Source organism: Galeopterus variegatus, unplaced genomic scaffold (genome assembly GCF_000696425.1).
Source record: "Galeopterus variegatus unplaced genomic scaffold, G_variegatus-3.0.2 Scaffold4577, whole genome shotgun sequence".
Taxonomy (NCBI): Eukaryota; Metazoa; Chordata; class Mammalia; order Dermoptera; family Cynocephalidae; genus Galeopterus; species Galeopterus variegatus.
The window spans coordinates 158,206-172,750 of NW_007730688.1; the positions used below are offsets into that span (position 1 = coordinate 158,206).

General features: G+C 42.8%; 1 protein-coding gene across 4 annotated transcripts in view; it reads left to right on the plus strand.

Moving 5' to 3' along the window:
- The window catches only part of LOC103603380 (activating molecule in BECN1-regulated autophagy protein 1), a 48,121-nt gene extending 35,859 nt beyond the window's left edge, over positions 1–12,262 (plus strand). For 3 of the 4 annotated variants that reach the window (XM_008587880.1, XM_008587881.1, XM_008587882.1), the window contains exons 2-7: positions 5,499–5,752; positions 6,297–6,355; positions 6,886–7,069; positions 7,710–7,882; positions 9,723–9,789; positions 10,758–12,262. In XM_008587880.1, coding sequence (XP_008586102.1) covers positions 5,618–5,752; positions 6,297–6,355; positions 6,886–7,069; positions 7,710–7,882; positions 9,723–9,789; positions 10,758–12,215 — 2,076 coding nt within the window. In that variant the 5' untranslated portion in view covers positions 5,499–5,617 and the 3' untranslated portion in view covers positions 12,216–12,262. The remainder of the gene's footprint in view (positions 1–5,498; positions 5,753–6,296; positions 6,356–6,885; positions 7,070–7,709; positions 7,883–9,722; positions 9,790–10,757) is intronic. The other variant, XM_008587883.1, reaches the window with a different exon arrangement.
- Positions 12,263–14,545: the final 2,283 nt, after the last annotated feature.

Sequence of the window (14,545 nt, forward strand, 5' to 3'; positions counted from 1 at the left end):
GCGCCGCCGCACTTCCCAAGCGGCGCACTGTAGCAGTGCGCCACCGGGCTGGCCCTAGATAGCATAGTTTTGTACCTGCTGTTATTGGAGTCTTACAACAACCCTGTGAGGCAGATATTGCGATTCCCATTTAACAAAGGAGGAAATTAAGTCTCAAGGAGGGTGAGTAACTTGCCCAAAGTCATATAGCTAGAAGGTGGAGTAAAATTGCTGGCATAGTTGATTAAATTGCAAGAGGAACCTGTAAATCTAACTTTTAGTTCCCACTGGATTGTCACATACTGTCTAGGTGATTTTTATGAGTAGTTCTTAGATATAATTATGTTCTAGGATGAAGCAGAGAAAATCTGTAAAGGTGGCTGTCTTTTCATCTTTTTAGAGTGAACAGTCATGTTGTTGGGGCTGGGGTGTGTGTGTGTGTGTGGAAATGGGGTAGAATCTTGGCATTTGTCTTATGTACATATTCCAGTCATATCCTTTTGCTTCTACCCACATAAGGCCTTTAGTGATTGAGAATTGATTTTGGGGACTGTGTAATGGCATCACAAAGACTATTCTTGGCCCCCTTTGTCTCAGTCTGCTTTACATTAAGGGACAGACTGGGAAACTTGTTTCTTCTTCCTTTTTTAAAAAAAGGAATGAAAAGCAGCTTGACTGGTACTTCCTCCTCAGTGACAGGCCTATCTGACTTCAGCTTGAATTAGCTCCTTTTGTTTTTTGTATGGAACACAGTAAAATCTATTCTCAGGTGGCAGTTAAGAGCATATCAGGAAAGAAATCCCTTATTCTTTTCGAGTAACAGCAAATATTTTTCTTCTGGCACATGAGAGATTGTGTAGTTATTTTAGTCCCTTTGACTTCTCATCATTCAGACTTTCTCATTTGAATTTTTAGTGTTTGGGTCCTTGGAAATTGATAGACATATTCTTTTGGTAATCCTGAACTTTATTTAGTGTTTAGTTGTCTTGATATTTGTAGCTGCACTTCCGTCTTCCTTCTGATTCCTGTAGGAACTTAAGGTTACATCACAGTTTTCTGAATCATACTGATTTTGTGACCTATATTTTCTTTTTCCTCCTGAATTATGGGAGGTCAGAAGGTTATATTTTTTCGTTCAGGAATTGGACTACTGCTGTTTCCACCACACACTGTAAGATTATAAGTGGTTTAAATGTATTTCTTTGAAAGCGCATTTTATGTTGCACTGTTAGGAAAGGAGACCCTAAAAATATTTCTGCTGAAGTTCTCTACATTATTAGGTAAAAGAATTGCAGACTCAATAGAGGGTTACGGTGAACTAGTAGGAACTGTATTTCTGGCACCTTTCTGGTTAGTAATTTTTTACCTATGTGGCAGTTTGGCCGAAGGGTTCACGTCTAGACTTTTGGTTGTAATTCATGAGTTGTCAAGGTCACCAAGAGGATTATTTCCTTCCAGTTAGCTTATCCTTAGCCTATTCAGGAAGTTGGCGTGCAGCTCTGTTTTGACATTTTCATTGTGTACATATTTATGTCATGCACTAATGAGGGATGAGAGCTATATGATGAAGGTATTGGCTAGAATTTGTTCCTTCATTGTAACTTAGGGAACTTTGTACTGTGTGGGACTAGGAATTTGGGATTTGTCTTACTGTGGAATCTTTCTGACTTTTTATATTTTAATACTCGAGGGAGAAAATTTCCTTAGCACAAGCTATAAATATTTTTCCTTCTGTCTGTATTTGGATGCATCTGGTTGTGTACTTTTTAGATTGCAGCCTTTTGTGAAATATTTAGAGCCAGTTATTGTTTGACTTTTTTTTAAAGATGACCAGTAAGGGGATCTTAACCCTTGACTTGGTGTTGTCAGCACCACGCTCACCCAGTGAGCAACCGGCCATCCCTATATGGGATCTGAACCCCTTGGCCTTGGTGTTGTCAGCACCACACTCTCCCGAGTGAGCCACGGGCTGGCCCCTGTTTGACTTTTTTGCTGTAAGCAATTATTACTTTTTAAACTTAAAAAGCGAAAAGAAGGGCTGGCCCGGTGCGCCGCTTGGGAAGCGCGGTGGCGCTCCCACCCGAGGGTTCGGATCCCACATACAGACCGGTTCCCGCTCACTGGCTGAGCGAGGCGCGGGGGCAACACCGAGGGTTGAGATCCCGTTGCCGGTCCCGGTCCGGTACGGGGGTGACACTGAGGGTTGCGATCCATTGCCGGACACGGAAAAAGACAAAAAAAAAAGCGAAAAGAAAAAATAGATAACTGCCTTTTAAAAATATTAAATCACCTATAATCTCACCACCAGAAATAACCATAGGTAGTATTTTTTATTTTTTAATTTAAATTTAATTTAGTTAATTAATTTATTTAAAAGATGAGCAGTAAGGGGATCTTAACCCTTGACTTGGTGTTGTCAGCACCACGCTCTCCCAAGTGAGCCAACCGACCATCCGTATATAGGGATCTGAACCTTTGGCCTTGGTATTAGCACCACACTCTCCCAAGTGAGCCAACCGACCATCCGTATATAGGGATCTGAACCTTTGGCCTTGGTATTAGCACCACACTCTCCCAAGTGAGCCATGGGCCGGCATTAAGAGGTAGTATTTTTTGTATTATTTTCTCCAAGATATTATTATTATTATTTTTTTTTAAAAGATGACCGGTAAGGGGATCTTAACCCTTGACTTGGTGTTGTCAGCACCACGCTCTCCCAAGTGAGCCAACCGACCATCCGTATATAGGGATCTGAACCTTTGGCCTTGGTATTAGCACCACACTCTCCCAAGTGAGCCATGGGCCGGCATTAAGAAGTAGTATTTTTTGTATTATTTTCTCCAAGATATTATTATTATTTTTTTTTTTAAAAGATGACCGGTAAGGGGATCTTAACCCTTGACTTGGAGTTGTCAGCACCACGTTCTCCCAAGTGAGCTAACCGGCCATCTGTATATACAGATCCCTATATAAGGGATCTGAACCCGTGGCCTTGGTGTTATCAGCCCCACACTCTCCCAAGTGAGCCATAGGCCGGCTCTTCGAGAATCTTTCTTACCATAGCTTAGTCATCCAGTCCCTTTAGACAGACACTTGGGTTGTCTTCAGTTTTTGCTACTGCAAAAAATAGAAAAGAATTAGTAATTAAAGGGAAAAAATTAAGCATTTTTTATGCCTCAGTTATTAAGGGAAAGTTATTCTTTATTAGAAGAAAGCCAATTAAGAAATATAGAATTAATGATAGAATCAGAAAATCAATACTTTTCAGCTCCCCACCCCCAATTTAGAAAGTACAAGAAAGATTCATCAATGAATGCTAAACCATTGGGTAAAAAGTTAAGGAGGAACAGTTTATTCACATGGTGCCAGATATTAGCCACAGATTGCTAATTGTAAAGTGGAAGAAATAACAGTCTGCGAATGCACACTATTTGATGTCTTCCATCATGGGGTACATATATGGTACCAACTATGAAGCATTCTTGCCAAAAACATTTAAACTAAATGTAGTCAAGATTTTAGACCTAATCTGCTGTTGACAAGAAAATATAACGGATAGGGCCGGCCCTGTGGCTCACTCAGGAGAGTGTGGCGCTGGCAGTGCCTAGGCCGCGGGTTCAGATCCTATATAGGGGTGGCCGGTGCGCTGAGTGTGGTGCATACGACACTGAGCCGAGGGTTGCGATCCCCTTACCGGTCAAAAAAAAAAAAAAAAAGAAAATATAACAGATAGAGAAGCAAGCTAAATGGCACTATGGGGAAGCAATCAGATAAGTCATTCTACAAGTCAACTGTCCTGGCCTTTAAAAAAAGCTAGTATTGTAAATAAGTGAACATATACAAAACAAATATTGGAGGTTATTATAGAATAAAAAAGATTTTAGAGACATAACAACCAAATTTATTGCTTGAGTTTTGATTGGATTCTGGATTTCTGAAAAAAGTCAGCTACATTAGCTTTTTTTCTTTTTTTTTGGCAACTGGCCTGTATGGGGATCCAAACTCTTGACCTTGGTGTTATAACACCACATTCTAACCAACTAAGTTAACTGGCCAGCCCAAAGTCAGCTATAAAAGATGTTTTTTGGACAGTTGGAGAAATTTGAATGAGGACTGAGTATTAGATGATAATTGGAATGATAATGGTATTGTGGTTATGAAGTAGAACATCCTTCTTCCTAGGAGATGCATGATGAAGTATGTATGGTTAGAATGTCTTGATGTCTGCTGAAATAGTTCTGAAAAAAAAATAAGAACAACCCAAATGTAGCCATATCTCTATTCATGGACATAGACAAAGCAAAATTGGCAAAATGTTAACAATTCTTGAGTCTAGATGGTGAATATTGTGTGTTTATTATACTATTTTTTCAAATATTTTATATATTTGAAGATTTTATATATTTGAAGAGTCGAAGAAACAATGCTGCAATGGAAAGTATTGTATACATGTAGATATTCTTATGAAATGCCATTTTGTTGCGTTGCATATTCCATTGTATAGAGGAACCATAATTTATTTATTTATTTATTTTTTGACCAGTAAGAAGAAACAATGCTGCAATGGAAAGTATTGTATACATGTAGATATTCTTATGAAATGCCATTTTGTTGCATTGCATATTCCATTGTATAGAGGAACCATAATTTATTTATTTATTTATTTTTTGACCAGTAAGGGGATCGCGACCCTCAGCTTAGTGTTGTCTGCACCACGCTCAGCCAGTGAGCGCACCGGCCATCCCTATATAAGATCCGAACCCGCGGCCTCGGCGCTACCAGCGGCGCACTCTCCCGAGTGAGCCACAAGGCCGGCCCCATAATTTATTCTTTAATTGTTGCACATGCATGTACTTTGCTGCTAGTTGACATTTTTGTGTAATTTTTATTTTGTGATCAAGTTTTCTGCCATTAAGGCTGTGATAAATGACAAAAAGGACCTGATTTTTTCCCCTTCTGTTTCTTCCTCTTTCCTCTACTCTGGAACTTTACTGGAGAAGAGAAAAAGAGAATGAGAACCCCAAATACTCATTATACACTTTTTGGTAGGAGATGAAATTGAAGCTGCTATATAAGACCCATACTTCAAGTAGTAGCCTTTCAAAGTTGGTTACCTATTCTTTAGTTTGCAGGATGCCAAAGTGATGAGGAGGGGTGTAGTCACTAGGGAAGTAGTGTAGTATAGAAGCAGAGGGCAGGTGTTGTGTTGTGCCTTGTTTCTAGGGCAGGTTTTTAGGCCTCTTTATTATTAGCAAAAGTTCTTCTTTTCTGATAAAGGAATAATAACAGAATAACTGCTTTAGAGAATGATATGTACTTTAGCTATAAGGCTGAGATATGGAGGATATGAAAGGATGAAATATTTTTGGAAGAAAAGTTCTGGGAGAAGGGTCTTTTCTGAGAAAGTGTCATTAAATAGGAAAAGAATACTTTCCCCTTTGAGCTGGAATTGTATTTGTGGTGGGAAGCTTTTCTGGTTGCAGAATAGACATTCTTTGATATTATTCTGCCTTCCTTAGATTTCCATGAGGAGAACTTGTAAGGACCTGAATGGCCTTATTTTAGCTGCTTCAGCGTGTGGAGCTATAACTTGCTCCTTCATTTCCTGTGCCTGGTGTGGGAGTGGCTACCGAGAGCCATGAAGGTTGTCCCAGAGAAGAATGCGGTCCGGATACTCTGGGGGCGAGAACGAGGCACTCGGGCCATGGGTGCTCAGCGGCTTCTGCAGGAGCTGGTGGAAGATAAAACCCGGTGGATGAAATGGGAGGGCAAGGTAAGAAAAATGGGTATTTTTGACATAGGATTTATAGAGGTGATGATAGAATGGGACTGTAGAATGGGTTAATGGCAGAGAGTTGGGGTATAATTTACCTTGTGTGAGAGAAGTGGTATGTCTGACTTAGGGAGTTGTTTACAAATATGGAAAAATTTATGGGCTAGAAATTTTGTCCTTTAGAGTTAGACATTTTTTTTTTTTTTTTTAAAAGATGACCGGTAAGGGGGTCTCAACCCTTGGCTTGGTGTTGTCAGCACCACGCTCAGCCAGTGAGCAAACCGGCCATCCCTATATAGGATCCGAACCCGGGGCCTTGGTGTTATCAGCACCGCACTCTACCGAGTGAGCCACGGGCCGGCCCTAGAGTTAGACATTTTTCTTGAAGGTAATTTAGATTTATGTCTCTTAATTTGTAGCTTGATCATTATCTCCAGTTTTTAAACCTATACTGTGAATACTAATCTGGGATGGTTCATATGCTTTTGAGATAGGGTAAGCCATAATTTATAATGTATTTTAACTTTTTTTTTTGGTCTCTCAGAGAGTAGAACTACCGGATAGTCCACGATCTACCTTCTTACTGGCCTTCAGCCCAGACAGGTACCTAGTATTATCTGTAACTTAATCTTAAGATTTGTGATAGTATTGCTTTCTGTATATTTGGCCTAGCTTCATTTTCTAGGTCAATCCCTAAAGGCTATCCAAAGCACTGTGTAAACAGAGTTTTGCCGGTATATCAGAAAGGGAAAGAAAGTAGATGAACAGTGCTAACCAGAAAAATAATGGGAATGAGCAAAGGAAACTATGAACATCGAGGATTAAAACTTGGAAAGTTTCTCAGTAACAATCCTTTGATCATGTGATGTAGGCCACCAATGGTTTTCCCAGCTGGAAAAAATATTCTCTGAAAGTGATATGTGTCATTTGGGGACAGTGTGGAGAAGCCAAATGCTTTTAAAGATCAGAATATTTCTGTTGTTTGTAGACATGCTGCCTAATGCACAAGGCTTAGTTTCTTTCTTGGAAGCATAGGGAATAAGTAGTATCAATTTTCTGTGTTGTCCAAAGTTGGTAAAGTTTGTTAACCTCCCACATGCTTCTCAGTTCCCACCTACTCTTTGATTCCCTAGGACTCTCTTGGCCTCCACCCACGTGAACCATAATATCTATATTACGGAGGTGAAGACTGGCAAGTGTGTTCATTCTCTGATTGGACACCGCCGCACTCCATGGTGTGTCACTTTTCATCCTACCATCTCGGGCCTTATTGCTTCTGGCTGCCTAGATGGGGAGGTTAGGATTTGGGATTTACATGTAAGTATTTCCTTAGGTTGCCCTTTCCTTTGGTATTCTAAATACAGAGACCTGCTTGCTATTGGGTTCTTAATTCCAGAAGCGAGACTAGCCAGGTTCTTAGGATTACATCTGAGTATGTGGTAGTCATTGCCCACTTAATTGATAGGAAGTCTAGTTTATAGTCTTTCATTCTAAGATGAACATGCTATTTGACTGTTTCCATCTGCCCATTGTGACAAAGAAAAGGAGGCTCTAAGAAGAGTTCAGGATGGATTTTTATTGTCTCAGAGCAAAGATTGTACTGTACTTTCATCATGATCATGAAAGCAGGATGCTCCATGTCCTGGTGACTGCCTGGTGGGTTGTTCTGCACCATGTTGTGCACTAAGCTTGAGTTTTCACAGGCTTCAGAAACAGGAACTGCATATGCTTATTGTTTGTGGATTGTAGATGACTTAAAGAACTGAGCTGACAGTAATATTTGAGTGATAAATGAGTGGCACTGCTACATCACTGATCTGCATTGTTTTACAGAAGACATGTTTAAAGCAGGTGCTTTAAGTAGTTATTTTGCCTTAAACGGACCTTTCTTGAAATTGACTTCCCAGTCTGCTGGCAGTTTTTAACCTGAGAATATTTGGGACTGATTCATTCACAGGGTGGCAGTGAAAGCTGGTTCACAGATAGCAACAATGCTATTGCCTCCCTTGCTTTCCACCCTACGGCTCAGCTCCTGCTGATTGCCACAGCCAATGAGATCCACTTCTGGGATTGGAGTCGACGGGAGCCCTTTGCTGTGGTGAAGACAGCTAGCGAGATGGAACGGGTCCGGTGAGTGCTCTGCCCCACCAGTGATGTCTGTCACTGGACTGACATTACAGAACATTTATACCTGCTGTCACCTCAGGAGACAGGTTGTTATCCTGCTCAGGGCAGGTTGTGTCCACAGCTCCTCCTACTTTTTAAGCAGCTGGCTGATCATCTGGGAAACAGTTCATTTTGTTCATGTCAGCTGTCCCTTATTGGCCTCATCTTCTGATCTCTGTAGACCAGGGTCATTAGAATCGTTTTAGGTTCAAATCTATCTGCAGTTTGGATAGCCCTTTGGCGAAAACTGAAAGAAGCTTGGGTGATAGTTTAGATAGCTTGGTGGGTAATTGCTGACCGTTGGTTGTCCCTGTTTATCAAATAAGAAGGTGGAGATGTAAGCTTGTATCAAATCTGCTAATTGACTGTATTAGTTCGTTTTTTTGTTTGTTTGTTTGTTTTTGTTTTTAAAAGGTGACCAGTAAGGGGATCTCAACCCTTGGCTTGGTGTTGTTAGCACCACGCTCAGCCAGTGAGCGAACCGGCCATCCTATATAGGATCCGAACCCGTGGCCTTATTAGCACCGCACTCTCCCGAGTGAGCCATGAGCCGGCCCTTATTAGTCCGTTTTGTGTTGCTGTAACAGAAATACCCGAGACTGGGTGATTTATAAAGATAACAGAAATACCCGAGACTGGGTGATTTATAAAGAAGAAGGGTTTATTTGGCTTACGATTCTGGGACAGCTGCATCTGGCACGGGCCTCAGGCTGTTTCTACTCATGGCAGAAAAGTGGCAGGCAGCCGGCAGGTACAAGCAGATCACATGGCGAGAGGAAGCAAGAGAGAGAGAGAGAGAGAGGAGGTGCCAGGGTCCTATTAACAACAAGCTCTTGTGGGAACTAATAGAGAACTCACTCATTACTCCCACTCCCCCAGGGAGAGCATTAATCCATTCATAAGGGATCTGCCCCCGTGACTCAATCAGTTTCCAGCACTGCCCATTGGGGATCAGATTTCCACATGAGTTTTGGAGGGGACAACACATCCAAACTCCATCATTGAGGATGTGGAGAAAGGGGTTATTTATTCCTCAAAATAAAAACACATATTACCTGAATTAAAGTTGATGCATTGTCTTCCTTCGGTTCTCTTGGTATTGCAGTTAGATATATGCTAATTTTCTAGTTTGAGCAATGTCACTTGATGCTGGGACTGTTCATTGCCACCAGAATTCATGCTTCTTGGGCCGGCCCGGTGGCGCACTGCTACAGTGTGCCACTTGGGAGTGCAGTGGCGCTCCCGCCAAGGGTTCGGATCCCACATACAGACCGGTTCCCGCTCACTGGCTGAGCGAGGTGCGGGTGCAACACCGAGGGTTGCGATTCCGTTGCCGGTCCTGGTCCGGTACGGGCATGACACTGAGGGTTGCGATCCGTTGCCGGACATGAAAAAAAGACAAAAAAAAAAAAAAAAGAATTCATGCTTCTTGCCAGTGTAGCTGCAGTGTGAGGGAAGAACTGAACCCATGGCAGAGTATGGGAGCATTCTGTGCTTTACTGTTAGGATGGGCTCTTAGATATGAGCAAATGCGTGCTGATTTAGCTGCTTCCTGGGGTGGAAACCTAGTTGTTTTTCAAATGTAAAATTATTATTTTTTGTGATACATATTCCTTTACTCTCGCAAGAAGTATTGAGCCTTATTATTTTAATCTCTTAAAAATTTTTGAAAGTCTAGCATGAAGTTTATGCCTGAGTAATCCCGCAGTTTTCAGTAATGATTGCTGTAAATTCGAATGCAAGTTTCTTCTTCTCAGTTAACATAATCTCTCTGTGCTTGTCTCTGTCTCTTCCGTGATTTCAGTCTGGTGAGATTTGATCCACTTGGACACTATTTACTCACAGCAATTGTTAACCCATCTAATCAGCAGGTAAGTTAGTCCAGCAATTCCAACTCCATCTAAACTGTGAGTTATTTTCTAGACTAGTGCTCTAATTCTGATTATATTGGATTTTAATTCTCAATACCTAAGTCTTTCCAGTCAAGATTTAAAACTAGCTTCAGATTATATATTCAAAGTTACAGCCATACTCTTTTTAAAAAAAATTTATTATCATCATCATTATTATTTATTAATTTTTTTTTTAAAGATGACCGGTAAGGGGATCTTAACCCTTGACTTGGTGTTGTCAGCGCCGCGCTCTCCCAAGTGAGCTAACCGGCCAACCCTATATAGGGATCTGAACCTGTGGCCTTGGTGTTATCAGCACCACACTCTCCCAAGTGAGCCATAGGCTGGCCCTTAATATTGTTATTTTTTTGTATTCTAAGATATTGTTGCAGAGCAGTTGGTGGGGAGGGGAGAGGAAAAGGGGGAAGGAAATAGGGTTGGAGAAGGAGGAAAGGGGGTGTGTGGTCAAGGCCCATGGCACCCCCCTCATTCTTGCATGGGAGACCAGGGTCTTCCGTCGACAGCTTGTTTGTTGCTGGTAAAGCCGTAATCTTGACAGGAGAGTCAATCCTGAAACCCCTGAGTGATTGCCTCATTAGAAGTAACCCTCATCACCAGGCAGTGTTGGATAACTTGTCACTCTGTGCCTCTGGCTGGTTGACATTTTGCTTCCCTGCACTGTTTTCCATGTCATGGAGATGACTTTTGTAAGAGAATTGGTTTGCCAGCTGTACTCATTCAGATATGTTGCTAATTGGAAGTGAACAATTTAATGCCATATGACGATTCTGAATCTGAAGCCAGTTAGGTCTTAGTGGGTAGAGAGTTGTTGCCTACCTGTAAAGGTTGTTTTCCTTGGATGATTATTGGTAGTTTGTTTTTCTTGGTTTACTTGGAGGTTTAACTCCCTTGCTCTGCCCCCTTCCCCATGCTGGTCCATATTGCAGGGTGATGATGAACCAGAGATCCCAATAGATGGAACAGAATTATCCCACTACCGTCAGCGTGCCCTCCTGCAATCACAGCCAGTTCGCCGGACGCCTCTCCTCCACAATTTCCTGCACATGCTGTCCTCCCGCTCCTCTGGCATCCAGGTGGGAGAGCAAAGCACAGTGCAAGATTCTGCTACCCCCTCACCCCCACCGCCTCCCCCTCAGCCCTCCATGGAGCGCCCCAGGACTTCCGCTTACATCAGGCTCCGACAGCGGGTCAGTTACCCCACAGCTGAGTGCTGCCAGCACCTTGGGATCCTGTGCCTTTGCAGCCGTTGCTCTGGCACTCGAGTTCCTTCCCTCTTGCCACACCAGGACAGTGTGCCCCCTGCTTCTGCCAGGGCTACTACCCCTTCCTTTTCTTTTGTACAGACCGAGCCCTTCCATCCCCCGGAGCAGGCCTCATCAACGCAGCAGGACCAGGGCCTCCTGAACCGGCCGTCTGCCTTCAGTACAGTCCAGAGCAGCACTGCCGGCAACACGCTCCGCAACCTCAGTCTGGGTCCCACCCGTCGTTCTTTGGGAGGCCCTCTGTCTAGCCACCCTTCTAGGTATCACCGAGAAATAGCTCCTGGGCTGACAGGATCTGAGTGGACCCGGACAGTACTCAGTCTGAACTCCCGCTCTGAGGCGGAATCCATGCCCCCGCCCAGGACCAGTGCCTCTTCGGTGAGTTTGCTCTCTGTGCTGAGACAGCAGGAAGGTGGCTCTCAGGCGTCTGTGTACACTTCAGCCACAGAAGGGAGGGGTTTTCCAGCATCAGGGTTGGCAACTGAGTCAGATGGAGGAAATGGCTCCAGCCAGAACAATTCAGGCAGCATTCGCCATGAGCTTCAATGTGACCTGAGACGCTTCTTTTTGGAGTATGACCGGCTTCAGGAGCTGGATCAGAGCCTGAGTGGGGAAGCTCCCCAGAACCAACAGGCCCAGGAAATGCTCAACAATAACATTGAATCTGAGAGGCCAGGCCCTTCCCACCAGCCCACCCCACACAGCAGTGAGAACAACTCCAACCTGTCCCGTGGCCACCTGAATCGCTGCCGTGCTTGCCACAATCTCCTGACCTTCAACAACGATACCCTGCGCTGGGAAAGAAGCACACCTAACTATTCCTCTGGAGAGGCTAGCTCCTCCTGGCAGGTCCCTAGTACCTTTGAGGGCATGCCATCGAGTGGCAGCCAATTGCCACCTCTTGAGCGGACTGAGGGCCAAACGCCCAGCTCCAGCAGGCTGGAGTTGAGCAGCTCTTCTAGCCCGCAGGAGGAGAGGACTGTCGGGGTGGCCTTTAACCAGGAGACAGGCCACTGGGAGAGAATTTACACCCAGTCCAGCAGATCTGGAACTGTATCACAGGAGGCCTTACATCAGGACATGCCTGAGGAAAGCTCTGAGGAAGATTCACTCAGGAGGTAAGCAGTTTCTTTCCTGTCTTCTCTTGCATCCTTTACTTTTCTCCTTATATCTCTTCCTTTAGTCCTGTAGATGTTGTGGCTATATCTGGAGTGTCCGGGACCAGTGTTTCTGGTTCTGATCTCCCTATTGCATCTTCTTGGAAAATCTTGCTCTTGTAGCAGAGATAGGGTAAGGCCTAGTGGTAGGAGTCAGCTGGGTGTGCTAGCTCTATTTCTGGCTAAGCCCAAGGCTCTGGCTTTAGGTTTGAAAGGAGAGTGTAGATTAGGTTAGAGAGGCATGAGGAGATAGAACCACTGACTTTTTCTGCCCTGTTTTTTGACCTTCTTGTAGGATTATATGTGCAGGACTAGTTATTGTGAGACAAGAAAATGTCCCAGAGTGCTTAAGAATCAGTAGTAAAGGAGAACCATGATTAATATATTGGCTTTTCTTCGATCGTGTTGCTTTGGATAACTGTTCACCTCTTTATCCTTATCTTTTGGAACACTATAGCTTGACAAAGGGAAAAGAAAAAAAAAAACTATGTATACAAGGAGGGTTCTAATTTTTTTGGAGATATGTGCTTTTGGACAGCATTATTAGTTGCTTAGTTAAGATTCTTTGAATGGACCTTCCAATTGGACATTCACCTTGGGGTGGGGAAGAATAATAATTTATGGAAGGAAGTTCTCTCCATACTTGGGTTGGCGTTCCAGCCAACTCTTTCATGGAAGAAACAGAGTGGGTGTAGTTGATCGCCCACCACATGTTCCATGTATGGGTGTATGCGCATCTATCTTGATTTATTAGGGACTTCTTTCTGTACTTTTGTAAAGGCCAAATCTAGCATAATCACCAAACTCCCAAAATATGCCTATTGGATCCAAACAGCATATTGCTCTGCATTAGATCCTCTGTTGAAAAAAACTGAAATTTCTCTGACATAAGTTTCTAACAAGGGTGGGAATATGGATTGTGTACATAACGTACTTGTTATTTTGGGAGGATGCTTTAGACAGTCACTCAGTAAGTATTAGTTGAATGGTTACAATTTTTCCAGCCCTGTGCTAGGTACTATGGGGAATCCAAAAGAAGTGTAATACATGGTCTTTGCCCTATGGAGTATACAGTATTATTGTGGAGGCAAGACCTATTTACATGGAACTTACCAAAAGTATAGATGAGCAAATGATTGATTTTATGGTACTGAGATGAAATGTAGTCTAATTTCAGAGAAAGGGAAGTGTCATCAAAAATCAAATCTTGAAAGATGAGTAGGATTTGGAGAGGGAAAGACTTTTTTATTTTAGAGCAACAACACATACTAAGGGAGGAAAGGGTATGGTATATGCAGGATAGTAGTCAGTTACAGAGGGTCTTGGGGTAGGGAACAGAGGGAGACTTGGCTGGATGTGAAAGGTAGACAAAGTAATAGGGGCTGTTGCTATGTCCTGTATGCCCATATATGATTGAGACTAGTTCTGGATTAACAGCTCCTAAATTCCTGGTTATAGAATATTTTGCCTTATGAAATGGTCCACATCAGGAGCCTGGGACTCTGTTCTTCCTATTTGTCAAGAGAGGTGAGAAGGCAGCCAGCTCAGTGCCTGACAGGTAGTAGGCACTCAAAAAGTTTATTAAATTATTAAAGGTAGCCATAAAAAGACTGTCTTCAGTTATTGTTCTAAGAAGTCTAGCAGTTCCTGTTTCCAGCCCCTAGTTCCAGTGGGCTTCCGGTCAGTTTTGTCCATCCTGCTCTAGCAGTCCCTCTTCCTGTTTGATAATAATTAGAAATACTAATTATTGAAAGTCTACTATGTGTTAGGTACTATGTTCTTGCTTTGAAATAATTATTTCTGATTTCCACAACAACTCCTTGCAAGGCAAGTATTAAATTTCCCACCTAACAGTTGAGGAAAGTGAGGCTCAGAGAAGGCAGAGTTTCTTGTTGAAAGTCACATTACAGGTCTCTGAGTGAGGGAGTCTGGTCAGGATGACTAAAGACTTGTCCAAGCTGACCTCCATGGTATATTCCTTAATATGATAACCTCATTCACTTAAAGTGAATCACTTTTATTTTTCTTTTCTTTTAACTTTTTTTTTTTTTTAAAGATGACCGGTAAGGGGATCTTAACCCTTGACTTGGTGTTGTCAGCACCACGCTCAGCCAGTGAGCGAACCGGCCATCCATATATGGGATCCGAACCCGGGGCCTTGGTATTATCAGCACCGCACTCTCCCGAGTGAGCCACGGGCCGGCCCTTTTAACTTTTTATTATGGAAATCTTCAAACATATATAAAAACTAAGAGAAAAGTATAATAAATGAACTACCATATATACCTATCACCC